We start from the raw sequence: 25,921 nt of genomic DNA, 5'->3' as shown, positions 1-25,921 counted from the left end.
CCTAGTAAAAACTTCACTAGTGTTGATAGGTAAGCAAGAATTTTCTCTACCATAAAGATCTTACTTTAAAAATGTAATGTACTTATAATGATTAAGTATACAAATATACTTCCTGGGTGGCTCAGACAGTAAAGAATCTGCCTGTAATGCAGGAGTCCCAGGTTTGATCCCTGGGTCGAGAAGATCCCCAGAAGAAGGGATTGTCTACCCACTGCCATTTTCTTGCCTGTAGAATTCCATGGATGGAGGAGCCTGGTGGGCTACAGTCCATGGGGTTACAAAGAGTCAGACACTGTTAAGCAACTAGCACTTTCAGTTCACCTAATACAAATATGCAAGTACATAAAAAATATTAACATGAGTAAGTTAATGAAGAAATGCAATGATACCATATCTCTTTTCTTTGTATAATAATGCATAACATCCATGAACTGTGCTTAGTCACTCTGTCGTGTCTGACTCGTTGAAACCGCATGGACTGTAGCCCGCCAGGCTTCTCTGTCCATGGGCTTCTCCAGGTTAAGAATACTGGAGTGGGTTGCCATGCCCTCCTCCAGGAGATCTTCCCAACCCAGGGATCAAACCCAGGGCTTCTGCATTGCAGGCAGATTCTTCCATAAAAACTAGTTCTTTAAATCAGCATTACCCTTTGAATTGTAAGTCTGCTTTCCTATTGTAATTATCTTAAAGTCCAAGCTAGTTTAATTCAGATCAATGAGAGTTTTAAAACCATCCTCTATTTCCTTTAAAATTACTAACTTCTGAATTTTTGCCTACTCTGTAGCTTGATGCTTCAAACAAAAAAATATGGTAATGTGGATTTTGGGCATATATACCTTCAAATAAAATTTCACATAAAAATAGAAATTACAACTAGTAACTTTCTTAAAATGGTAACTGAATGTGAATTATTAATCAAAATGTATCACTGATTCTGAAAATCCTTTGAAGCATTTTATTTGCTTTTATATTATTAGAAAGGATGATTGGCAGGATTCCAGAAATGATGGTTGTTAAACATTTATGTAACCAATGATATATAGGTAAATATTATAAATATAAATTTATATTACAGGTCAATGGCCTTATTTCATAGGATCTTATTTTTAATGTTTGTTTTACAATCTCTTATATATCAGTAAAGCTTTTTTTTCACAATTTGAAGAATGGATAAAAAGCATTTACAAAGTCATCAGATAGTAACCCAGTCTTCTTTTTTTGTCTTAGCTCTTAATTTTGCTGCATAACAGGGAAAAGCAGGTATAAATGTATATGTATAAACTCTCAGAAACATAGAATACAGTTCAGTCTCCAGTACATCAGTTACCGCAGGCATGCACCCCATCTCATGATTTTAAAACTTCACTTTTTCATTTAGAAATAGAGGCCACATTGAAAATGACTGATTATATTTGGAGCTGTAAGAAAAGGGAATCATGAGAATGGTTGTGTTGCCAGTTGATTTTAAGATGCTATAAATGACAAGAGGACCCTTTGATAATGTTGTTAAAATCTTACATTGCTATTGTATCTTAAATGCTAGTCTTCATTTTGACACTATAAATCTGCAGTTTATTGTTATTGAGTGCCAAGGACACATGTGGCTGTGTGAATCTCATCTTTGCCTGAATGTGTAGTACAGACTCGGCCACAAAATAACAGCCAATTTCTTTTCCCTAAAATCATGTAAGGTTTTAAAATTTCTTATGTAATCCTGCCTTGACAGTAATAAATGAAATGACTTCTCAGGAATAATTTGGTTCTTGTAGTTTGTGGTAGTGTTTATGTGACTGTTTCCATGTTGGGTGAGAAGAAAACATTCAGCTTTATCTGATTGCCTCTTGCTCATCTAAGTGAATTTGCTCCATGGAATACAGAATAATCCAACATCAAACTGGCTTTGTCTACACAGCTTAAAATTAAGTCTCTTAAGAATAATAACTGAAAAGTAATTTAGTCAACTTTTCATATGATTTTCCAAATTGGAGAACATTGTAAGTCTGCTGAGAAAGTGTGACAACAGATCAGCTTTTATTTTGAGTGGTGAAACTTTCCAGCTGTGGAAAAATACCACTTCTCATTTTAGTGTACTTAAAACTGGCCCATTGGATTGTTAAAACGGGACCTAACCCGGTGAATTTATTTTCCAGTAAAATTAAATTCCATTGAAGGTATTTATTCAATATAGTTATGATTCTGATTTGGCAAACCTTAGACTCAGTTTTAAAAGCTCACGTGATGTCTCTGCAAGAGTTGAACCCTTCCAGAATAATTCTGCTTCATAGTTTTTTATGGAATTGAAGTTATAAATGTAACTGTAGACATAATATCCCTAAGTAGAATCCCATTTCAAATTTCTTTTTATTGCAGCTAGTGAATCTGTAAATCAAAATTTTCCCATTTGATGCAGATAGACATTGAAAGGGATAGAAATTATATGTATATATGATTTGTTTCTCATCTTTTCAGTAATTACCCAAAATAGAAATTAACTAAGTAAGGCAATGATACAAGGGCTCTAGAAGCAGACAAATGTAGATTCATGTTTTGACTGTACTATGTACTAGCATTTGACCCCAAAATTAGATACCTCAACTATAGATAACAAGGCCTGTCTTATAAGGTACCTAAAACAGTGATTATTCAGAGTTAATACTAAGTTAAGAGCTCAATAAATGAATTATATAATTATAATGACTATTAAAAAGTAATTCAGTTCTTTTATTCCAATGATTATTATTTCTGATGATTCCCAAGTATATTTCCATGATATCAAGAGATACCATGAAATTGTTCAAAAATACTGGAAACACAGTTCATTTTAATTCATTTATTTTTTTTTAAATCTGTATACTGAGCTGATGACATAATTACAAAATGAGAAATAGGAGTGTGCTGAGGTATAATTGTAACCAAAACATTAATATTTGTGAGTCTTACATAATCTAGTAGTCACTGTTTCTCAATTATATAAATGATAGTATAAGTTTAACTCTACTTTTATATAGTTAAAGAATAATTTTAAATTATATATATATTTTTTTTTCTTGGAGAAAATCCAAGGAAACTATCGGCCCTTTTCAGATGGGACTGTATGGGACAGACTGGGGGGATTTGCTTTTCATTTATTATCCTCCTGAATTTCTTACATTTTATACATGTAACTCTTAAGTAAATGTCAGTGAAGTAGTATATGCTGTGAGATTTAGAACCATATTTTTGTTTGCTTTCAACTTTATATTTCTCCATTAAAACTAATGAAACTGAAAAGCTGAAAATTATTTTAAAGTCCCAGAAATCAGGTTCAAATATTCAGATCTCCAATTCTGTTTTCAGATGTAAAAGCAAAGTACTCAAGTAAGATAGTAAAGGGGAAATAAATTACATTAATAAACAGGAACATAGTTTTAGTTTATTCCTCTGACATTCTTAACAATCAGTCCACTAAATACAATAGTAAAACAAAAAGCAATTTAAAAATACATAAATATATTATGCTGTGTCAAGGTCACTTGCATCTTACCGTATCACTCTGGGAACATCACTACTACCTGAACAGCTGGATGTGTTTTATTGGGAAAATGATTTCTCTCTTTGTGTCAGTTTTACTACACTAGTACCTTGGCTCAGTAATAATGTGAACCCTTTTGTCGAAAAATTAAATCAAAATGAAAATAAAAACACATAAACATATAAATCAGTCTTTTACAACTTATTGTCCTCTGTTGTCTTTCAAACATATAGCAAAAGTCACCATCTGAGTCCTTCATTGGTCGAGAGAAGAGGTCAAATTCCCAGTCGTACATTGGGCGACCCATCCAGCTCGACAAGATCTTGCTGTCCAAAGTTAAAGTGCCGCACACATTTGTCATCCACTCGTATACCCGGCCCACTGTGTGCCAGTATTGCAAGAAGCTTCTCAAGGGGCTCTTCAGGCAGGGCCTGCAGTGCAAAGGTAAGGATGACTTTGCCACCAGCCAGCACTTGATCCTCATCCATTTGAAATCATTGTTTTCCTCATCATTTTTCTTTCTAGGTGAATGCTTGGTTTTAATATTTTCTTCTAAAATCATTGTGATTACAACATCAGCACCAAATAAAACAGCCTTCAAGGCCTTCACCTCCTGATCCTCTGTCCACCTCCTCCTGACCGTTTCAGTGGAGCTAGCCCACTGAGATAATATGTGACGGATGGATAGCTATAAAAAGCTACCCACGGGGAGCAGTGAAGCCCGTGCTGGATCTTACCTAAGCCTCCTTCAGCCTCCCATTTGGACCAGGGAGCTCCTTAACCTCACTCGCTCTGGTTCTTGCACCTTACTGGACATGCTTATTCCAACATCTGTGATGGTGCAAGCTCTGTGTAGACCTAAGGGGCCTCATTAGATTTGTGTTAACTACAATACTGTCCCTGAAAGTGTGCTGGCTCTTACAATAGCAGTATGCTAATAATACTTTTCCAAGGCTGATAGTGAAGCGTCTAGAGAAAGGAGTGTGTTTTCTGATTCACTCACAGGTTAGTATAGATGAATGGCTCACCCTTCCTTCCCCCACTGCCTCAGTGGCCTTCACTGGCTCAACCCCACACTCACCTAATGGCAGGGTTCTGTCATTTGTCCTCTGTTTCCTCCTCTGACCTGGAGGGACCAGCCAGAACTCACATGGTTAGCCTCATCTCAGGCAGGCTTCCTGACCATTCTTGTTCCTTTGGATGCTGATCCCAGGTTGATTCCTGTGAACATTCCCTCCTCCTCTCACCATGTACACATAGCTCTCCGCCTTGCTCCTCTGGCTCTGACCCTAGTCTCCCTTCTGATCATCATCTAACCTTTCCCCTGTGTCCATACTTGTGGTGGCTGATAATGGCTTTTAAAGGTGTCCTAGTACGAATCCCCAGAACCTGTAATGGTACCTTATGTAGAAAATGGGTCTCTGTGGATGTGATTAACTTAAGGCTTTTGAGATGGGAAGTTTAGCCTGGATTATCCAGGAGAGTTCGATGCAATCACAGCATCTTTACCAGACAGAGACAGGGATATTTGACACAGAGGAAGACAAGGTGACATGACCACAGACGCAAACATTAGAGTGATGTGCCCACAAGCCAAGGAATGCCAGCCACCGTCAGAATCCAGTCATCAGGACTCTCCCCTGGAGCTTCTGCAGGAAGATTTTGGATTTCTGTCTTCCAGACCCGTGTGAGAATAAATTTCTGTTGTTTTGAAAGTGAAAGTGTTAGTTGCTCACTTGTATCTGACTCTCTGCAACCCCATGGACTGTAAGCCCACCAGGCTCCTTTGTCCGTGGAATTCTCCAGGCAAGAATACTGGAGTGGGTAGCTGTTCCCTTCTCCAGGGGATATTCCGGCCCCAGGGATCCAACCCGGGTCTCCTGCATTTGTTGTTTAAGCCACCCAAAATAAAATCATTGTGATTAGATTGCAGATTCAACTGTCATAAACGCTGTGCACCAAAAGTGCCCAACAACTGCCTTGGTGAAGTGACCATTAACGGAGGTAGGTAAAAGGTCAGCCTCCTCTCCCTCTTAGGGCATGTGTTGTATAGGACTTAGTGGGATTTTTTTTTTACTTTTGTTTCCATTCAGATACTTGTGACCCAGTAAGTTACAGCCTCTGTCCTACTTTACTGTAGAAAAGTACCCATCATTGTGTTATGAGCCAGAGATTTTCTAGATTTTTACATGATGAACCACTTCATACTGAAAACATGGATATCCAGGATTTCTTCCCCAACTCTCTTATTTTCTATACCTATCCTAGTTCATTCAGAAATGTAGAAATTGTTGTAATGTCTGCAAGATATACCTATCGGTCTTTTCCTCCATCCTTTTTATTCCAAGCATTGAGACAGAAGTTAACTTTTATTCCCTGTTGGTCAAGGGAAGAATCACAGAAATTGACTGACCGGAGACAGTTACCTACTTTCTTCATCCATCCAGTTACTGTTTTCATTGTGTATGTGCTTGTTAACATGCATCTTTAATAATAATAATAAAAGGAAATTTAATCCAGCCAATTAAAAGCTCCATATCCTTTTCTATATTGAGGAATATTCTTTTGGGAAGACTTCAATTGCATGGATTAAGTTGGAAGGAATCCTAAGAAAAATGCTGTGTTCTAAAGGAACAGCTCTCATATTCTTCCCTGGTAGAATTCCTTATGGATTCTGAACAAAACGTTTGACACAGAGTCCCCAACTGACTTTTCCCATAGATAGTAGACTGCATTAGACTTTCAGCCTGTTATCAGATTGTTGATTCCTCTGAGAAGAAAACTGGTGGTAAAAGATCGGAGAAACTGGTTGAGTATTTCTGAGTTCCTGAAGAACAGTGATTATCTGTGTTCTCCACTTTCTTCTCTATAAGAAGAGAAAGCTCTCTAGGAAAACATTCCCATAGTAGTTTCTGGCTTTGCAGTGCTGCCAAAGATAAAAACTTGGCAGTCTTCCCAGTTTAAGTGGCATGTGGTATTGATTTTATTCAGGCCCAGGAAATGTCAACCTGTACTAGATAACTGGAAGCAAGGGGAAACAGTATAGCTTTTGTTATATTGATTAATTTGAAATTGCATTTTTCCATACAGTCTGAAAAATCTGGGAAAATGTGCATTTTCCAAACTTGGCACGCTGTTTAAACCATCAGCCTTAAATAGGCTCTAATCAGTCTATTTTCTAATTTTAAAGTAAGAACTTTATATTAGTAAGTAATTACATTAGCATCAACTGTATAATGGCAGGATTCAGTATTATTTCAAATATCAAATATTTGTTTGATAGTTATTTAAATGCTGCTGCTTATGTGACCAATTTAATATATTGAAATTCATGATTTTAACAGTTACTGGGATATCAGGAGTCAGTGACATTCTGTCTTCTTGCACGTGAAAGTTTCCCACATCCTCCCACATATTTCTTTTTCCCACCAGGGTGCTGTGCTACTGAAATAAGATTAGTTTCCTCTTCACTGGTATCACTTTGCTTCCTAGCGCTTTGTTTCTGTATCACCCTTGGCGTCCTTCCAAGGCTCCCCATGACGTATTTATGCTTCTAGGCTTAGGGGCCTAAAAAATGAGCATCTACTTGTAAAATTATATATTTATCCTCTCATAAATTCAGATACTTATGAGCTAAAGTTTAAAAGGAAAGTGAAAGAAGAATTATTCACATGACTATATTTTTAGGGCTTCCAATTGATTTGTTTTAGGATTGCCTAACTTTCTCTTAAGTCTTGGCTCTAGGATACTAGCCTTATCTTCATGGGTGCAAAACAATTTTGTAGATTTGCTTAGCCCTGGGGCAGAGTCTGACGTAGTCATGGAAGAAGGGAGCGATGACAATGACAGTGAAAGAAACAGTGGGCTCATGGATGAATTGGAAGAGGCAATGGTCCAGGATGCTGAGATGGCGATGGCCGAGTGCCAGAATGACAGTGGGGAAATGCAGGATCCAGACCCGGACCACGAGGACTCCAACAGAACCATCAGGTGAGGGTGCACTCCCAGGCTTGGTCAGACAGGCGAGCCCCAAGTGGTGTTTACTTCTTAAAGTTCTTTGATATTTTAATCTATTATAGAGAAAACCTAAAGTTCTGTTTAGAGGCGTACCTGGTTTTATTATTTTATTGCACTCCACAGGTATTCCTTTTTTTTTTTTTTAAAAACAAATTGTACCTCTGTGGCAACCTTGGGTAGGACATGACTATCAGTACCATTTTCCCAGCAGCTTTTACTCACTTTGCATTTCTGTGTCACATTTTGGTAGTTCTCTCAATATTTCACACATGTTCACTATTATTATGTTTGTGAGGGTAATCTATGTTTAGTAAACTTTGAGGTTGCTATTGTAATTGTTTGGGGGCATGACAAACCAAGCCTGTATAAGACAGTAAGCTTAATCAATAAACGTTATGTGTTATGACATCTCTGCAAGCCAGCCATTTACCTGTCTCTCTCCATCTCCTCAGGCCTCCCTATTTCCTGAGACACAACAGTATTGAAATTAAGCTAGTTAATAACCCTGCAATTGCTTTTAAGTGTTCAAATGAAACATTCATGTGTCTCTCACTTTAAGTCAAAAGCTGGAAATAATTAAGCTTAGTGAGGAAGGCATGTTGAAAGCCGAGATGGGTCAGAAGCTCAGCCTCTTGAGGTAAACCATCAGCCAACCAGGTTGTCGATGCAAAGTAAAAGTTCTTGATGGAATTAAAAGTGCTACTCCAGTAAACACATGAATGATAAGACAGCAAAACAGCACCTTGCTGATGGAAATAGTTTAACCTTGATAGAAGTTCAAGCCAACAGCAGCATTCCCTTACAGCAAAACCTAATCCAGATCAAGGTCCTAACTCTTTTCAAGTCTGTGAAGACTGAGCAGTGTGGAAGATGCAGAAGAAGAGTGTGAAGCTATTAAAGACTGGATAAGCCATTGCCATAGCATAAAAGTATGGAGTGAAGCATCAAGTGCTGATGTGCAAACTGCAGCGTTACCAAAAAATCGGGCTAAGTTAATGACGATAGCTACACATACATTTTCAATATAGACAAAACAGCCTTGTATTTGAAGCCAGTGTCATCTAAGACTTTCACAGCTAGAAGATGAAAGCTTCAAAGGACAGGCTGACTCTGAAGCTGGTAACTTTAAGTTGAAGCCAGTGCTCATTTACCATTCTGAAGAATCCTACAACCCTTAATGATTATACCAGATCCACTCTGCTTATGTTCTGTAAGTGGAACAACAAAGCCTGGATGACAGTGCATCTATTTAGAGCATAATTTACTGAATATTTTAAGTCCACTGTTGCAACTTACTGCTCAGGAAAAGAAAAAATTCCTTTCAAAACGCTGCTGCTCATTTACAATGCACCTGGTCACCCAAGACCTCTGCTGAAGATGGATGGTAAGATTCTCGTTGTTTTCATGCCTTCTGACACAGCATCTGTTCTATAGCCCATGGATCAAGGACTAATTTTAACTTTTATTATTTTTAGAGATACATTTTGTAATATTGCCATATAGATAGTGATTCTTCTGATAGATCTAGACAAAGTCAACTGAAAACCTGAAAAAGATTTACTCTTCAGATCCCGTTAAGAATATTCATGATTAATGAGAAGAGGTCAGAATATCAACATTAACAGGAGTTTGGAAGAAGTTGTTTCCAAACCTCATGGATGAGTTTGAGTGGAGGAAGTAGCTGCTGATGTGATGCAAATAACATGAGAACTAGAATTAGAAATGGAGCCTGAAACTGACTGCGGTGTCATGATAAAGCTTTAAGAGTTGAGCAGAGGAAGTGGTTTCTTGAGATGGAATCTACTCCTGATGAAGATGCTGTGAAGACTGTTGAAATGACAGCAAAGGATTTAGAGTAATACTAGTACACCCATTTAATTTATAATGCAGTACAGAGTTTGAGTCCAGTTTTGAAAGAAGTTCTGTGGGTAAAATGCTATGAAACAGCATTGTGTGCTACAGGGAAATCATTTGTGAAAGGAAGCATCAATTGATGTGGCAGACTTTGCTGTTGTCCTGTTTTTGAAAATCGCCACAGTCACACCAGCTTTCAACAAACACCATCCTCATGGGTCAGCAGCCATCAACAATAAGGCAAGACTTTCCACCAGCAAAAAGACTACATCTTGCCCAAAGGCTGAGATGCTGGTTAGCAGTTTTTAGCAATAAGCTAATCTTTAATTAAAGAATATACATTGATTTTTTTTTTAGGCATAGTGCTATATAACACATTTAATAGACCACAGTATAGTGTAAACGTAACATATATACACTGGGAAACCAAAAAATTCATGTGACTTGCTTTTTTGCCATGTTAGGTTTATCTCTGTGGTCTGGAACCAAGCTGAAACATGTCCAGACTTTTCCTATAATTTGTTTATAAATGAGCTATGTACTGTAGAAGAAGCTCCTAAGTTTGGAGCTAAGCGATCGGGATTCCCTTGGAGAAGTGTAGCTTGCATCCTATCCTGGTATTGCCTCATTTTTTGACCCATTTTCTTTTGCATGTGAGGGTTACACATACTTGCAAACAGAAAATTTACTACTAAGTTAATATTTATTCAAAGCTTGTTGTGTGCAAATACATAGATCAGGGATCAACCTTAGCAGACACCATCTATTTTATAGTTGGCCTGCAATGTAGATAACGTAAGTTTGATCCCTGGGTGGAGAAGATCCCCTGGAGGAGGAAATGGCAACCCACTCCAGTATTCTTGCCTGGAGAATTCCATGGACAGTGGAACCTGGTGGGCCACAGTCCATGGGGTCAGTAAGAGTCAGACACAACTGAGCCACTGACACTTTATTTCAAGAATCACATTATGTCTGGACCTCACTGTTCTTTATTTTGTTTCAGAAGTGTGTGGAGTTTCATATTTGTGATTTGATTGTCTGTACTTTTGATTTGTAGATGATCCCCATTTTTTATACTAGTGGTCAGCATACTATAGCCAAATCAGTCTGTTGCCTGTTGTGTATAAAGTTTTATTGGAACATAGCCATGCCCATCCATAGCTATGGCTGTGGCTACTTTTACACTACAATGGCAGAGTTAAGTATTCTGCAGAGCCTGAAATGTGTGTTACCTGACTGTACAAAAATAGCTCCCAAACCTCTGATTTATAAAGTGTATTCAAACTTTTATGTCCATTTTATAAGCGCCATATTCATTGACACTTCATAACTAAAATTCATAACTAAAATTGTTTATGAGAGGAGACCAATAAAATAATTGGATTTTATTTCATTTAATAACATGAGAAATATTTTTCAAATACTGGAAAATGCCTGTGCCCCCACTTTCTTTTGAAGATGAACATTTCTTTAGTATCAAAATATTGGTGGCATGTAAGTGGTGGGTCAGTGGAGATACAGAGATAGAAAAGAAGGAGATGAAGGAGGGTCATAATTCCATGAGCAATAGTTGTTTAAAAGACAGTTTGAACAGCAGATTCTAATTTTTGTAAAATTATGTAGAGAGAGACTGAAATTCACATCAACATATTACATCTAAATGATTAATATTGTGGCTATAATATTTATTAAGCAAATGATCACTCACGTGTGACTCTGAACTGTGGCCTCCGTATACTGTGATAGTAATCTACCCAATGTTTACCCCAATACTGAGCACCGAGTGTTTAGTTCACCTGAAAACCTAGGTGCTTTCTGTTCTGCTCAGGGATTATTAAGGTGTACATATAAAGCACCTCTCACCCTTCAGAGCAATCCAGAGTCTGAACCATGGTACTCTGACAATGTGTGTATGTATGTGAACCGACTCTTTGCGACCCCATGGACTGTAGCCTACCAGGCTCCTCTGTCCATGGAATTTTCCAGGCAATAGTACTGGAGTGGATTGCCATTTCCTTCTCCAGGGGATCTTCCCGACCCAGGGATCGAACCCGGGTCTCCCACATTGTAGACAGGCGCTTTACCGTCTGAGCCACCAGGGAAGAATACCTTTCACTAAAAATGGGGTTTGAAATTTTCTTTTGCCTTTCACTTTGAAATAGCTGGAATAAGGCTTTAAGCAGGAAAAGAAGATCTGTATCTCAAAACATTTCTTTCTTAAACTATTTTGACTTCTCCAGTCCATCAACAAGCAACAACATCCCACTCATGAGAGTAGTACAGTCTGTGAAACACACGAAGAGGAAAAGCAGCACCGTGATGAAGGAGGGATGGATGGTCCACTACACCAGCAAGGATCCGCTGGTAAGATCCACACCAAGCTCTTGGCTTGCCTTGTGAGCTTTAACTAGAGGAGCTTCTGGTGCTCTGTCAAGACTGTGGGATATCTGGGTTAGCAGGAACAAACCCTAGGGCAGGCAGGGTACAGGATCAGGGGAGAACATTCACAGTCTCTGAGGGTTCCATGCAGTTGAGTAAACAACTGAGTTAGAAAAGACTCGACAGCAATCTCAGGGAAACAGAGTCCTTTCCCTGTATTACTTGAGATGATTCCCAAACAACTTGAGTGTCTACCAGCTTTTTATAGCAGCCGTGAAAACTTTCAGAATGCTCATCTGTGATTCAAAAAAATTTTTGAGCCCTGCATTTTAGGGAGAAAAAAAATGATAACTGTTACATACTTCTTAAATCCTTAAGTGTTCACTTAAAAATTGACCTATTCAGAAACATAGTAATCTTATATTAGATAAAAGACAGCACATTTAAAATTTTTATTATACTCTGAGTTTCTCACTACTTCTTATTTTCCTGATAGTTGATGCATGAGGTTGTGCATGTATTGATGTATGTTTCAATTAGTAATAAGCTTCTTTCTCAGCTATTGGTAATGTTTTACTCATCACCTCCTAGCCGTAGAATTCCTATCATTTCTTTAGGTAAATTGACACCTGTAACCTAACAGCTGTGTCTATAATCTCAACCTTCTCTTCCAGAGAGAGCTTAATGTAGGACTCAACTGAATTTCATCCAGTCTTTCCTAGATGTGGTAAAATATTTGAAGCATATTTAGTATATTTGACTGGTGTAAGATAGGTTGTAGAAGAGACCAAGAATAGTATTAGGACATTTTAGTCTGAAAAGGAGAAATACATGCATTCATACAGATACACAAGGACCTGATCACCAAATCATGGATGTTTAGATCTGCAATAAGCTTAAGAGAAAGTCAAGCTATTGATGCATTCCTCTAATGTGAGGTTGATCCCATGGAGTCAGCCTTGCCATCCTGCTCAACATTCTTTAGTTCTACTGTGCCATCTCTAATGGAAGCCAGAAGGCCTGGCTGGATCAGCATGGCATGCCTTATGTTCTAAAACAATAGAATATAAATATTATATCTCCCATGAAGCCCTTTTATTACAGCTATTAATCCACCTCTGGCTCTTCAAGCCATCAAATAAATTTTAAAATGGTGTTTTCTATTTATTCTACTTGGACTAAGTGCCAGGCACTGCTCTGGGTGCTAATACATCATCTCTTTTAATATTTATAACTCTCAAATGTAGGTGCAGAAACTCACTACACATTTGCTGGATAGACACCTTCTAGAGTCTTGAAATTGTTAGTCTTCCTCTTCCAAAGGCCGCATACTTTCCCCCATCAAATCTTATGCCCCAGTGGGAAAATGTTTTGATTTTCTCTGTCTTGGATTTTTTCTTTTTTTTAAGTTTTTAAAAGATACTGTATCAAACTTCTGTTTCAGCGGAAGCGGCACTATTGGAGATTGGATAGCAAATGTATTACCCTCTTTCAGAATGACACAGGAAGCAGATACTACAAGGTAAGGGTGACCCTTTCCTTGACTGAGGTCACATGCCCCCTCTTGCTTGCTTATGGGAATGTAGAGTATCAGAAATACAAAATTACACCCAACAAATGTGACTCTTCTGAAGCTTGCTCCAAGAGATACTTTTTTCTTCTCTGTAGTTTTTAGATTTGGGGAAAATCAGGTTGTGATCTGATTAGTCATCTGTGAATTTCAAATTTCACTGTGGAATGCTTCTGGCCCCATGGGATGGTGGGGGAGTAGGTCGGGGAGAAGAAGCTTAACTGTCTGTTTTAGCAGGGATATGTGTTTTAACTAGCAAGTTCAGGGTCACAGAAGATTAGTGAAAAGTAAATTCCTGAAGTCTGTTCTAGCCAACTTTCTTTGTTTTGTTTTGCACTGGTAGTCCTGCAAATATGTCACCAGGGGTGAAGAAACATTGTATGATTCCTCCCTATATTGCCAATATCATAAGGAGCACTTTCTGCTAGAAAAATAATTTGGCAGCTGTTTTCATTCTGTCTCTCTACATGAAATAATACAGATGTCACATAACATATCACCCATTGAAACATGGTTCCAAAAGAAATTTAGAGTGAAAAAGTATATATTTGCTCCATCAAGAATAATGAAGGCTCAGCGATAGTAGGTGTTGTTCTCCATGGCCCCTTTACACAGACCTGACAGAAAAAGGAAACCTCATTAACTTTTAAATTAAACATTTGTTTTAAAAGTTATTATTTCTTCTCCATCCTAAAGGACAATATGGTGATTAATTTTTTAAATATCAAAACTGTCTTAAAGGCAACTGCTTTTAAAACCACTCTCTGTGGTATTCCTCACTAAAATTGTTCATGTGGCCTTATTATTATATTAACATCTATCAAGTCAAATTACATGACTTATTTTCAGTGCTTTAAAGAATAGTTGAAATTTAAAAACAGCTGTGCATACCCAAATGCATTTCAAAAGGGTTGTGATTTTACCTCACAGTTATTAAAATTATCATTTATAGTCTAAGACTTAGATTTTGATGCAGGTTCAAAATTATTCATATTTATTCTTATTGCATGAATATACTAAAAAGCCACTTAAACTTTTCTGGCAAAAGGAGATGATAATTTTATTTTTGTGTTTTTCTTAGTTATATTCTGTATCTTATAAAACTGTTTTATAGAAATGCTAGCTGATTGTAATGTCATTTCTTACATGTCCCTGACATGAGTTTTATTTGGAAGTTTTATCCTTTTGATAAACTCCATTTAGTACATACTTTTTTCCACAGGAAATACCTTTATCAGAAATTTTATCTCTGGAACCAGCAAAACCATCAGCTTTAATTCCTAGTGGGGCCAACCCTCACTGTTTTGAGATCACTACAGCAAACATCGTGTATTATGTGGGAGAAAATGTGGTCAACCCCTCCAGCCCACCACCAAACAGCAGCGTCCTCACCAGTGGCGTTGGTGCTGATGTGGCCAGGATGTGGGAGGTGGCCATCCAGCATGCCCTCATGCCCGTCATACCCAAGGGGTCCTCTGTGGGTTCTGGAACCAACGTGCACAGTGAGTCTGCTGGTTTTCTGTCTGTCTTTAGAACAGGTGAAGAGAACCCCTTTAGGGATGTTTAGTTTGTTGGAAGACCCTAATATTTGGAAAAATCGATGGCAGGAGGAGAGGCGGGTGACAGAGGGTAATATGGTTGGATAGCATCACCAACTCAATGGACATGTGTTTGAGAAAACTCTAGGAGATAGTAAAGGACAAGGAAGCCTGGTATACTACAGTCCATGGGTTCACAAAGAGTTGGACATGACTTAGTGACTGAACAAACAAAAAGGGGGGGTCTCCAAATAAAAGCTTCTACAGATAAGGTGTTTTATTTTATATTAAAAATTTGAACAGATGCATGTCAACCCAATATATCTAATAATAGCGGAAACTTGGGCTATTGGTGATTAAAGAAGTAATCTCTTTGGTGATAAAAGAAGAAGTAATCGTGTCAGCTCGAGCTTGACTGGAATGCCAGTTTTGCCATCTGCAAATCTGAGTTAAGTCCTTCCAAACCACCGAATGTGCTACTCTCTGCAGGAGGCTTAGTGTTCAGAGTACTTGCTGCTGCTGCTGCTGCTGCTGCTGCTGCTGCTAAGTCGCTTCAGTCGTGTCCAACTCTGTGCAACCCTGTAGATGGCAGGCACCAGGTTCCCCTGTCCCTGGGATTCTCCAGGCAAGAACACTGGAGTGGGTTGCTATTGCCTTCTCCAATGCACGAAAGTGAAAAGTGAAAGTGAAGTCATTCAGTCGTGTCTGACTGTTAGCAACCCCATGGACTCTTCTGGCCATGGGATTCTCCAGGCAAGCGTACTGGAGTGGGGTGCCGGTGCCTTCTCTGTGCTCAGAGTACTTGGAAACTCTTAAATCATTTTTTCCCAGGTAGATCTCTCTGTTCATTGTAGCATGAGATAAATTGTACCAGAATTCAATCAAGATCAAAAATGGAGGATGCATTTTTGAAAGATATGTTAGAGGAGTATCTGTATACAAATGTAACTTGACAATCTCACAGTGGCTATTAATAATGAAGCCTATGGCAAAGAACCCTCTGTTTTCACATAAAAGTGATCTGATGATCTGTGATAGATTTAATTTGTCACAACTTTTTAGTTGATCTCTATAACCAGTGTACACATTGCATGCATGCATGCTAAGTAGCTTCAGTCATGTTCAACTCTGTGCCACCCTATGGACTGTATAGCCTGCCAGGCTCCTCCATCCATGGGATTCACCAGGCGGCTTCTTTACCACTGGCACCACCTGGGAAGCTCAGTACATATTAATAGGATATATATGCCTATTGGAGTGCTAACCATTTTATGTGAGATCTCTATTTTTAAAATAACCCCAGTAGGTGGATGTTAATGTTTTGCCTGCTTTATGGGTAAGGGAATCAGACCCTAGTGGCATTAAGCTGCTTCTGCTTGTACCAGAGTTAAGAAATGGCAAACCAGAATTTGAACCCAAATCTTTATGACTTCCAACTCTAAACTGACAAAATACTATTATTTTTCAAAGCAAAGTACAGAGTAAATCTGTAACTGTAAAAGCAAACAAATATTCTAATAGGCATTTTCTTAGAAGAATATAATTGCTATGATTTAAAAATATCCCTGCAGCTTGATTAATAAACATGTGTTTACCTATTTTGCGATTACCTCTCTTACTTCTTTTGTGTATTTTTTAATGTGTATTTCTAGGAGATATTTCTGTGAGTATTTCAGTTTCAAACTGCCAGATTCAAGAAAATGTGGTGAGTATGTACCTACTAATATAAAACTTGGTACTATGATCTTTTATTGGAAAATAAGAGCATCATAAAATACATTTTTATTGATCTGACATTTTAATTTTTTAGTATTTTCTAGAAAATAAAATAGGGTCCCTTTGGATGTTTTTCCTCTATAAAATTTTAGAAACATTACATTGTATCAATTCTTTAGTGATTTTCTATAATCTGTTCTGTAGTGTGGAGAGCTGGATAACTATTTTTCATTTCAGGTAAGCAATTATAATGCAGTGCCTGATTTTTTATATATTTGACCCATCTTGATACTGGAATTTTAAATGGTTGATGTTATGTAATACCAGATAAAATAGATAAATTATTTGAATTTCATGAGTAGCTTAAACGTGCCCTTATTCTCTTTCCTTGATTGCAACCTAGGAGTGCTATCATATGACAAGGAGTTGCAAATACACTTACAATCACTTGTACTTATCAAGGAGGCCTGATAAAACTGCATAAATGAGATTTTATGGGTCCACATTCTAGCACCCTAGTCAACTGTACCACCTAATTCCATCAGCTCAGTTTTTGAAAATTCTGTGTAGATCATATACATATTATGAAGTAATTTACACTCTGTCATATGTTTGCTTTTTTTTAATTATACTTTGTGACTGTGGCTAGAAGCCCAAAAGTAACGAGGCCTTTCCTACCTCATCCTGTGACTCAGATTTTCCCTCAATTTTGACTGCTATGCCTGTGACCAAAAGGAAAATATCTGTAGCCTTACACTAATCTAAGTTTACTTTTCAAAAAGTAAACTCTGTGAAACTTAATTTATCACCAGCATAACTTTGCAACCTTTACTAAATTGGCATAAAATAAACTGAAAACCAATATGATTGAGAGAATTAGGAAAAGTTCATAACAAAAATTAGTTGTATTCTTATTCTGTCAGTCACAAGATAAAGACCTCTTTTTCTATTAGTCAAAAGATAAAGATTTCTGTTGCTCTTAGCCGGAGAAGACTTTGAGAAATATTTATCTACCTATGAATCTCTTGTGAAATTCTAGATTCCTTTGTGGTTCTTCCACCTACAAATTCTAGATGGCCATTGAGCTATCAGAAAAAAATGAAGTCGTACTTGGACTCAGACTACTAGAGTGGTATTAATTTCTTTTCTTGTCTTCAGACAACCTTGAACTCTGAACCATAGATACTCTGAAGGGATCAGAGGATAGAAAGACTTATAGTTTTTTTCTGGAGGAGGGACAAAGGAAAAGGATAGGAATATATAGAATATGCAAAGGGTAAGATGTCCTTTTACCTCAGGTAAAGGGACTTTTGGTTTTGAAAGGACAACGATAAAAGGGTGGAGGATAGGCAGAAAATTCCATGGTATGTCATAGCAATACTAAAAGTGAAAATGTATTGCATTATACTCTGATGATTGTCATCATCAAATCACAGGTTGTAAACACAGTCATTTAAAACAGAATGCTTTACTTAGCAATTATTACTTCAAAGAGGAAAGAGTAGACGCTTGGAAACTTGTAACCTCTGTGAGTGGAAACAGTGAAACAGTCTGGTCACCTTATAAATGAAAAATTTCATTATCTGTTTGTTGTGTCTCTGGCTCATTCACAGTGATTGAGCCCCTTTTCCTTCCAGTTTAAAATCATCTGATGTAGATGATTGAATAAGAAGCAGCCTTACCATTTTAGCCATAAAGAATAAAATGGGTTGGAATCAGAACTCACAGAGACGTGATTGGGAATCATGATTATTTAATGTGAAATTTCTAAATAACCATCTCAATAAGCAAATCTGTTTCTAATACTGGCATTACATATGTTTTTGACATTATATATATATAAATGACATTATATAGTTTTAAGTCTTTTTTTTCTCCCTAATGAAACCTATTTACTTGAACACTGAAAAATTTCTGCTGGTTAAGAGCAGAATAGTTTTCAAACATTACAACATTAAATTGAAGGGTGAGTTTTTAATATTATCATTATATTGTAGGTTTCATCTGACATTTAAATTGTTTATGTTTAAATTCATCAAGTATTAATGATATATTTAATAAAATTATAGAATTTGTTAGGACTGATACGTTGTTTCACTTCATGTTTTTTTTTTTTTCTCTGGACTTGTACCTGTAGGACATCAGCACAGTTTATCAGATTTTTCCTGATGAAGTACTGGGTTCTGGACAGTTTGGAATTGTGTATGGAGGTATGTTGATTCACCAGTTATTTTTATAGTTTCGGCTACTTGTGTTAAGAAAATTAGTATCTCCAAGAAGAATATAAAAACCTATATGTAGATGTGTTTTAGATGTTTTGTCTTCTGTGACTTACCTGTTTTAGAAATTTCTCTTGAGGTTATTACTAACTGGAAAATTAAAACATGTCTGTTTTGAAAGAGAAATTTTTCTACTCCTAAAAAACTTCTTTTGCTTAAATATTGATAAACTCTATACACAATAACGGTTAAATATTGGTTTATACAGGCAAAATATTAAGAAACAAGGAAACTGTAATTTGGAAACATTCTTTTTCCTCTTAGCATATTTTGTCAGAATGCTATAGAAATCCATTCATGTAACTAGGCAAAAACTAGTCTATTCTGACGTCTTTATTAGATGTTAGAATCTAACATCTTCTATTCTAACATCTTTAGCAATATTATGTATTTTATTAAGGTTTGCATTTTTTACATGTATGAAGTAAAATATTAAATGTTTACATTTTTCTTATTCTCAGGTTATTTGGTGAATTTAGTTAAAGCTTCTGTCTTAGATTGTAGTCAGTTCAATCACATTTTTCAAATCCTTAAACAAGAGATCAGTTTTTTTACCTGCCCTGTAAAATGGCCTCATAACTTTCAATTACTTAATATAATCAGTAACAGATTATCTTTTTTGTGAGATGGGGTGCTCTGAAATAATCACAATGTTTGACTCTATTACTTATCATAGTATAATATTATGCTTTTTTATTTAAAAACTTAATTAAGTTCTATTCTGTTTTACAAAGTAATTTTGATTCTTATAAAATGTACAAATCATTTTTTTGGACAGAAAATCTGTCAGTGAGTCAGCAACCATTGTATTTTCCGTCAAGGCCTAACAGTGTGATTGGGGAGACTAAGTATAACACAAGGAATTGTTCTGCAGTGTACTAATTGCATGCATGCAAAAAAGGACAATCGTGGTGCATAGAGTGTGGTGCTGTGCTTAGTTGCTCAGTCATGTCCAACTCCTTGAGACCCCATGGACTGTAGCCCAGCAGGCTCCTCTGTCCATGGGAGTTCTCCAGACAAGAATACTGGAGTGGGTAGCCAATCCCTTCTCCAGGGCATCTTCCTGACCCAGCAGTTGAACCAGGGTCTCCTGCATTGCAGGTGGATTCTTTACCAACTGAGCTACCAGGGAAGCCCGTGAAGTGTGGTAAATATACATAACTGAATATAGTGTGGGGGTGAAATGGCTAAGAAATGAGATTAGAGAAACCAGCATGCGCCAGATAGTTTGTAACATCCAACAGTGAAGGAGTGGGTTTAGAAGGTGGCCTCCACAAGGAAGACTAAAAAGTTATACCTGGACACGTACGGATGAAGCAGATGAGAACAGTCACAGAAGACAGGTCAAGTGCCATAGAGACAGAAACATGGAGACGAAAAATGCCACAGTCTTGCAGACAGCAGTTGCAGTAAAAGTCTGAGTTTGAACAGAGGTTGCAGCCAGTGAAAGTAAAGAACATGAAGACAAGACAGTAGTTTTGTCAGTTGTGAAGGGAAGCATTCTCGAAGGAGTTGGAAGGAATAGTGAAAGTGGTTTCAGGGAGAAGCGGCACTAGAATTACCCCAAATGCAAAAATAATAGAATTTTGAATTAGTTTATATGTGGCCAAAAATAGTGAGTAATTAGTTTCACTCTCAAATTCAATTAGCATTACTTTATTCGTATCTTCTATAATCAAGTAGTGTAGAAGTGAACAGCTTGAGGGGACCCTTTGATTCCCTAGGTTTATTGTGAGAATTAAATTGGATAGGATGTATGTAAAGGGCCTGTCAGATGTTGACGATGGTGATAATGATGATGAGAACATGTTTTTTGAGTGTGTATAGTTATCTGGGCACTCTGTGTACTGCACATATCTCGTGACATCTAATTCTCACAACAGTGCTTACCATTGAAGATGAGGAACTCAGAAAGCTTTAGTGGTTTGCTCAAGACCATGACACTATTAGTGCCAAGATTTTTATTCTTTCTGTTACAGCATGCATTAGTTTATCAGGACTTCATCCTTTCTTAAGGAGAGTACTTTTGCCAGTGGTATGAATATTTTCCATATTAAGTAGCTCAATATCCTGTTTCTAAAACATATGTTTTGTAAGAAATATCAGATTGTTCATATGAATAGCTTTTAATGTCCTAGTTCTTTTGTGTTTTGAATTTGGCTAAGTTTATAGTGTATATTTGATCTATAATAATGGAGCTAAGCAATGAAATCTTGATGGGCAAAAGTCAGTGCTCACCAGAAATGTTAATTTTTTCAGTAAACCATTTTTATAATTCTAAAATGTCCTTATAAATTCTGGTATTCTTCAACAGAGATTATATTTAATAAGATTATGCTATTATTTCTTTTTTATTTTAAAGGAAAACATCGTAAAACAGGAAGAGATGTAGCTATTAAGATCATTGACAAGTTAAGGTTTCCAACAAAACAAGAAAGCCAGCTTCGTAATGAGGTTGCAATTCTTCAGGTACTTTTTGTTTTTTATATGGGGTCTATAATATATCCCATTAACTTCTGCAAAACAAAGGAAAGTTACCCATTATCTGTGGCATAGATATTTAGGAATATGTTTAAATAAATGAAACGGCAGATCAAGCACTGCCTGGGTGGTATCCTCCCTGAGACTAGGCAGCAGCTTTTCCTTTCTATGTGCTTAATTCTAGGTTTTAGTGTGTTATTAATTCTCATTAAATGAATACTGTTCAGCATTTGCCCATAGTGGACATGCTGCGACCATTTTGTTTTACGTTATCAATGACCTTGCCTTCATAAACATTCCTCCTTTATGCTGTGATAATTATCTGAATTGAGTATATGTCAGTATGTAGCTGTCAGCATATCAAGTAAAAGAGTAATACATGCCTGAGAATCAGATGATCTTGATCTTATTAATGTCCTCTTTGTGTCTCACTGTAAGCCTTTTATTTAATATTGAGACTATTCCTTAACTCTTCTCGTTTTTTATGGCAGTTCCTTTTTAAAGCCAGAATTTGCTAATGAAAAGTATTATGTGATATACATAATTTTTTAAATTATTAAAACTTTTTATGCAGATCAAAAGGAAATAAAGCAGTTGTTTATTTACTAAATGTGGCCAACCTAGCTGTCCAGTCTGGACAGTTTAAATCCTTGATAAATGCCCATTTTTATATAACTTCCATAGTTATCTACATGCAAGCTGATCATAATTTCTGATTTATAGTTTTATTAAATAATTTTCATCTGAGCATTGCTAGCAAAACAAAACAGACTGAATTTCTTCATTTATTCTTTCATATAAGTGGCATTTATTGAATTTATACAATAAAAAAGTTGAAAAAGATATGATTTTCTGCCCTAAAGGATCTCATGTGTACAGACAACCGAAATAATTGTTGCTGTATATTAAAAAATGACATAGACTTTTCTGAGACTCATATGTTCTAAAGATGGTGTTTTCGTGCTTTTGGATAAACTTTCGTGCTTCTGTAACACAAAGAACTACCACAGTGTTCTCTGCCTTCTTGGAAGAAGATAACCACAGATCTTAAGCTGACAATTCACGCATAGTTTGGTGCTTGCTACTCAGATTCTTTTGCAAAAAATTCTTGACAACATTGAGTTGTCACATCTGATAACTTAGTGGCACCTTCCATACTTGGACCCCCCTCTTCCGGTCTCCACTCTCACCTGATGTCCTGAAGGCCGACTCCTTTGCAGCCTTGCCACAGTTGGCATAAGGATAAGACATTTCTCTTTCTTTACAGGACATAAGAGGAGTTTCAATTGACATGGTTGTGCCTTTCTACTTTTTATTGGAGCTGCAGAGGATCATCTAATTCTCTCTGTATAGCCCTTTAATTGGCTTTCCTGAGCATGACAACACATTATCAGCTGCTGACTCTGTAGTAAGGTAGAAAAATAAAATACACCATAAACTGATTCCATCTCCTTTGCAAAAGAGTAGCTGCAATCAGCAACTCAGATGCAGTAAACATGCATTTGGCAAAAATGTCACCATAATGTGGCTTTCGGTAAAGAATTTGGTTAGGTTGAAAGTCAGATTTTGTCCCTTGAGCATACAAAGAGTTTGAACAGTTCACATATTGTGGCCTGAAATCTCAAAAATCCTCATCAGTTATCATTCATCCCCATTGTCCCCAATTGTTCTTCATTTCCGTCATCAAACTCATATTTATTGAGTACATATCATGAGCTAATCTCTGTTCTTGGCTCAGTGCATACAGTGGGGACAAAGACACTCAAGTCCTTCCTGTCATGAGTCTTTAAATTGTATTTAAATTGTCTGTAAATTGTATTTTCAGGTTTCCTTTTAGTCTGATGTTTACAACATACTTAAATGTTGAATTTTTAATTACAGAACCTGTACAAGGAGTCTTATTAAAGCTTGGTTTATGTATATGAGGTTTGAGAGTTCATACTTTACCAAAAGTTGACATTTGTTTCAAACTTGTTCACCAGAAATTAGTCTGATCTGTATTCTCTTTTTCCATAGCACTTACCATATTCTAGCCTATTACAGAATTTTACTTATTATATTTGCTGTGGATTTCTTTCCCCATCCCCAGTCACAATCCCTGCTCTGGAATATATATGTCTCAGAAGGGCAGATGCTGCTATTTGCTAACAGTATCAAATAACTGATATATATCCCAAAATATATACTGATGTATCCCAAATACCAAAGATTGTTCCTGACAAACATTAGATGTTTAGCAAATATTTGTTGGATGAATGCTTGTTGAATTAAAACTGTACAGAGAAAAAAAAAAAAAAACTGTACAGAGACATCATCCTGTCACATAAGAAGTCATAGTATCCAACCAGGAAGCAAATGTCTGGACTCTGTTTGCTATTAATGGTTAATTGGTTAGTTAAGAAGGACTGTTTGTTCTTTGAAAGCCCTCATTGCCCTGGTTTATATTTCTTATAAAAATAAGTAATTCATTTTTTAAACCTGAAAAGAAAATACGGTAATAAGTAGAGAGACGAGGGGAGGATTCTGACTCACTAATTGATAGGTTCAGAAAAAGTACCGTGATTGAAATCAGCTGAATGGTGCAGAAGGTTTTCTTTTCCTAATCTTGAGGAGCAGAATCCTCTCCCTCCGGATATAAAAGTGATACGCAGAAGCATTTGGTATCCTCTGCCAGTGGTCTCATGCTTATGAAAGCTAGTTTCCTCGTTTATGCTTAAACCTGGAGTCTGACTATTTCTGCCCCATCCTGTTCTTCCTTCTGAGATTGTCCGGAGAGGACCAAGTGGGCTGGAAATGGCTGATGGGAGAACATTCTCCTCACGTAGTTCTGTTAGTTTTGTTGTTGTTGAACTCTGATTTGTTTCTGTTTCTGTTTTTTGTTTGTTTGTTTGTTTGTTTTTTAATAAAAAACCTTCTTAGCTTGTAGAGGACTTCAAAGTTGTAAAAATGAATGTGTGAAAAAGTAGGCTTCTCCTTTCTCTTTCTCGTTCATCTTCTTTACTGGGCGAAGGCTTCCGAGAGGCTGATTTAGTCATTAGAAAGCTATACTCTTTAGATATCTTTGAACAGTTGGAAAATTAAGGCAAGAGTGAATGTTTTGGCCTAGTTATCCCTGATTTACATCATTTCAAATAGCTGTTTTCATTATCTCTAAGTGCTTTGTAATTATTATTATATTTCAGAAGGATGATAAATAAATGTAGATGTTAAACTTCATTCAAAAACTCCCAAGAGATTTTATTTATAGTATGATTTTGTAAGTTGTATCTTGATTTTTAAAAAAGGTAAATCTGAAATTTTTGGGTTTTTTTCTATTAATGTTAACAAAATAGGGATAAAAAGATAGTTTATGATTATTGGGAATATTACGGAAAACTGACTTTCGTAAGAAGATGCAATTAATCTCAGAAGGCTTAGAAACTTGCAATCTAAAGTAAGTGATACTGGCATGATATATTTAATACAATTTAAGTTATCAACATAGGCTTGTTTAGTCTAAATTCATTTTCATTTTCTCACATAATATCACAGTGCACAAAAGCTTTAGGATAATGCTAATGAATGTATATAATTCTAATTGATATACTATTTTGTCTTTATCTTAAATATCAGCTTATTTTTTTCTAAGGAATACTAGAGCCTCTGTTTATGATATATTATATTAGAGCATTTTGGAATACTAAAGGTGCTGAATACAGAATGTAGGAAAAGATATGTAAGAATTTTACAGGCCATAGATTCAGTATATCCCCTTTTACTTATCTCCTAAAATTCCACCATCATTCTTATCTCTCTCTGTTGTGAGGCACTCTTCTTTCCATTAAAGTATCTCTTAACTTTAAAACAAAAGAACAGCAACAATAAACTGTGTTCTTGATTTGTCTAGGCCATCTCTCGTGGCTGCAGCACATTTTATATTGACATACTTTAATTTGTGCTCCATACTGCTTTCCATTCTTACTCATAAATATCTGTCTTGGGTTTCCACACCTTTTTACAGTGTGAGGAACTTTTGCCATACTCCTGTCTTCTACCTCTTGCCCAACTATCCCTCTTTGGCTGTTTTTCAGTCTTTACCCTACTTGACTAGCCTCAGTGCTTCAAAGCACTGATCATTTGCTCCTTTCTGGGTCTCACTCCTCACTTCATCCCTGCACTCATCAGGCCCCATTTCACCTTCCCTGCTAGCCCTGCTAGCTCCGTTCTTCTTACTGACCTTCCCTTCATCTAAATGGTTTATGCTAATCTGGGACTCATTCCCAGAGTGAGCTCATCCACGTTAAGAGACGCATCTGTCATTATTTCTCAGGTTATTTCCTTAATTTATTTCATGAACTCTGTTCTTTCACAGACACTTCAGTTTCCTATTTCTGACGTTAGGACATCTCCACTTTGCTGTGCCAGTCTTACCCAAACCAACTAGCCAAAAACCAAATAATTATTCCCAATGTTTTCCCTGCACGTTATTCTCTAATTTTGTCCATTGTGCTATTATTTCTCCAGTTTCAAAGGAACTTCAATTAATTTCCTTCAATTAATAAAAATATTAAGTCATTCAACAGTACTCTTGAAGCCC

General features: G+C 36.7%; 1 protein-coding gene across 3 annotated transcripts in view; it reads left to right on the top strand.

Annotated features, from left to right (window-relative positions):
- The window catches only part of PRKD1 (protein kinase D1), a 351,724-nt gene that overhangs the window by 289,974 nt on the left and 35,829 nt on the right, over window positions 1-25,921 (top strand). For all 3 annotated transcript variants that reach the window (XM_042235286.2, XM_027957223.3, XM_042235288.2), the window contains 9 exons: window positions 3,745-3,955; window positions 5,438-5,515; window positions 7,297-7,501; window positions 11,623-11,746; window positions 13,206-13,283; window positions 14,554-14,833; window positions 16,522-16,574; window positions 18,723-18,795; window positions 21,227-21,333. In XM_042235286.2, the coding sequence (XP_042091220.1) occupies window positions 3,745-3,955; window positions 5,438-5,515; window positions 7,297-7,501; window positions 11,623-11,746; window positions 13,206-13,283; window positions 14,554-14,833; window positions 16,522-16,574; window positions 18,723-18,795; window positions 21,227-21,333 (1,209 nt within the window). The remainder of the gene's footprint in view (window positions 1-3,744; window positions 3,956-5,437; window positions 5,516-7,296; window positions 7,502-11,622; window positions 11,747-13,205; window positions 13,284-14,553; window positions 14,834-16,521; window positions 16,575-18,722; window positions 18,796-21,226; window positions 21,334-25,921) is intronic.

Source organism: Ovis aries, chromosome 18, assembly GCF_016772045.2.
Source record: "Ovis aries strain OAR_USU_Benz2616 breed Rambouillet chromosome 18, ARS-UI_Ramb_v3.0, whole genome shotgun sequence".
NCBI lineage: Eukaryota > Metazoa > Chordata > Mammalia > Artiodactyla > Bovidae > Ovis > Ovis aries.
The sequence above is the reverse complement of the archived record's forward strand: the minus strand, read 5'-3'. Positions and strand labels throughout refer to the sequence as shown.